The sequence below is a fragment of the Eimeria mitis genome, genomic scaffold (genome assembly GCF_000499745.2).
Source record: "Eimeria mitis Houghton genomic scaffold, Emh_scaff6100, whole genome shotgun sequence".
NCBI lineage: Eukaryota > Apicomplexa > Conoidasida > Eucoccidiorida > Eimeriidae > Eimeria > Eimeria mitis.
In genome coordinates, this window is record NW_013574314.1 from 2,343 (window position 1) to 3,395 (window position 1,053).

Below are 1,053 nucleotides of genomic sequence, written 5' to 3' on the forward strand. Positions count from 1 at the left end.
TTCTCTGCGTCCCCGCTGCATTGCTCTTACATGCATCTCCCTCTCCACTTGTCTCTGCTGCTTGCTGCTGCTTGCTGCTGCTTGCTGCTGCTTGCTGCTGCTTGCTGCTGCTTGCTGCTGCTTGCTGCTGTCTGCTGCTGTGTGGCTGTTTGGGGTGTATGTACACCAGGTTGCTCAGCAGTGCGAGCGGTGGGTCGTTCAGAAGTTCTTTCGCGAGCACCTGGGCGCTCGGTGGCCCCTGTAAACCCTAAACCCTAAACCCTAAACCCTAAACCCTAAACCCTTGGGTATAGGGTTAGGGTTTAGCGGCATTCAAGTAATACGCAGCTCTGCTGCTGTATCCTAACTGCAGCAGCAGCAGCAGCAGCAGCAGCAGCAGCTGAAGGTCCTCGTGGGCCCCCACGTTGCTGCAGCATAGTGTTATATCTGAGGGCCCCGCGCAGCCCCAACCCGCAGGTAGGGGGGCCCCCAGGCCCATAGGCCCAGGCAAGCCCTTCAGGGGGCCTTGGGGGCCCCTCGCAGCTAACCCTGGGGGCCCCTGTAGGGCCCCCACAAGTGTCAAAGCCAACATATCTTACTGGGGGCCCCTATGGGGGCCCCCCCAGGGGGCCCCCGTGGGGGCCCCCCCCAAGGGGGCCCCTATGGGGGCCCCCGAGGGGGCCCCAGTGATATAGCTATTGACTAGCGTATAGGGAAGCTGATGCTCACTGTATGGGCATCTATAAACTTTTTGTCTCTATAGACGCCTTTTATTTGTCTCTCTATATAAACTTCTTTTGCTTGTCTCTCTATATACAAAAAAACAACTAAATAAATAAATAAATAAACAACTAAATAAATAAATAAATAAATAAATAAATATATTTATTTATTAACTTATTTAATTTGTCTCTCTATCGAAGCTCTGTTCGTTTGTCTCTCTATATAGACTACTTGTATTTTTCTCTCAACATAAACTCCTTTCTTTTGTCTCTCTATATAAACTACCTTCATTTGTCGATATACACTCCTTTTCTTTGTCTATATATATTATATATATATATATATATATAT

At 49.0% G+C, this 1,053-nt stretch overlaps 1 protein-coding gene across 1 annotated transcript in view; it reads left to right on the forward strand.

Moving 5' to 3' along the window:
- The window catches only part of EMH_0085940 (uncharacterized protein), a gene marked incomplete at both ends in the record, with an annotated part of 2,489 nt that extends 2,071 nt beyond the window's left edge, over positions 1-418 (forward strand). The window contains one exon of the mRNA XM_013500968.1: positions 353-418. Within this exon, the coding sequence (XP_013356422.1) occupies positions 353-418 (66 nt within the window). The remainder of the gene's footprint in view (positions 1-352) is intronic.
- Positions 419-1,053: the final 635 nt, after the last annotated feature.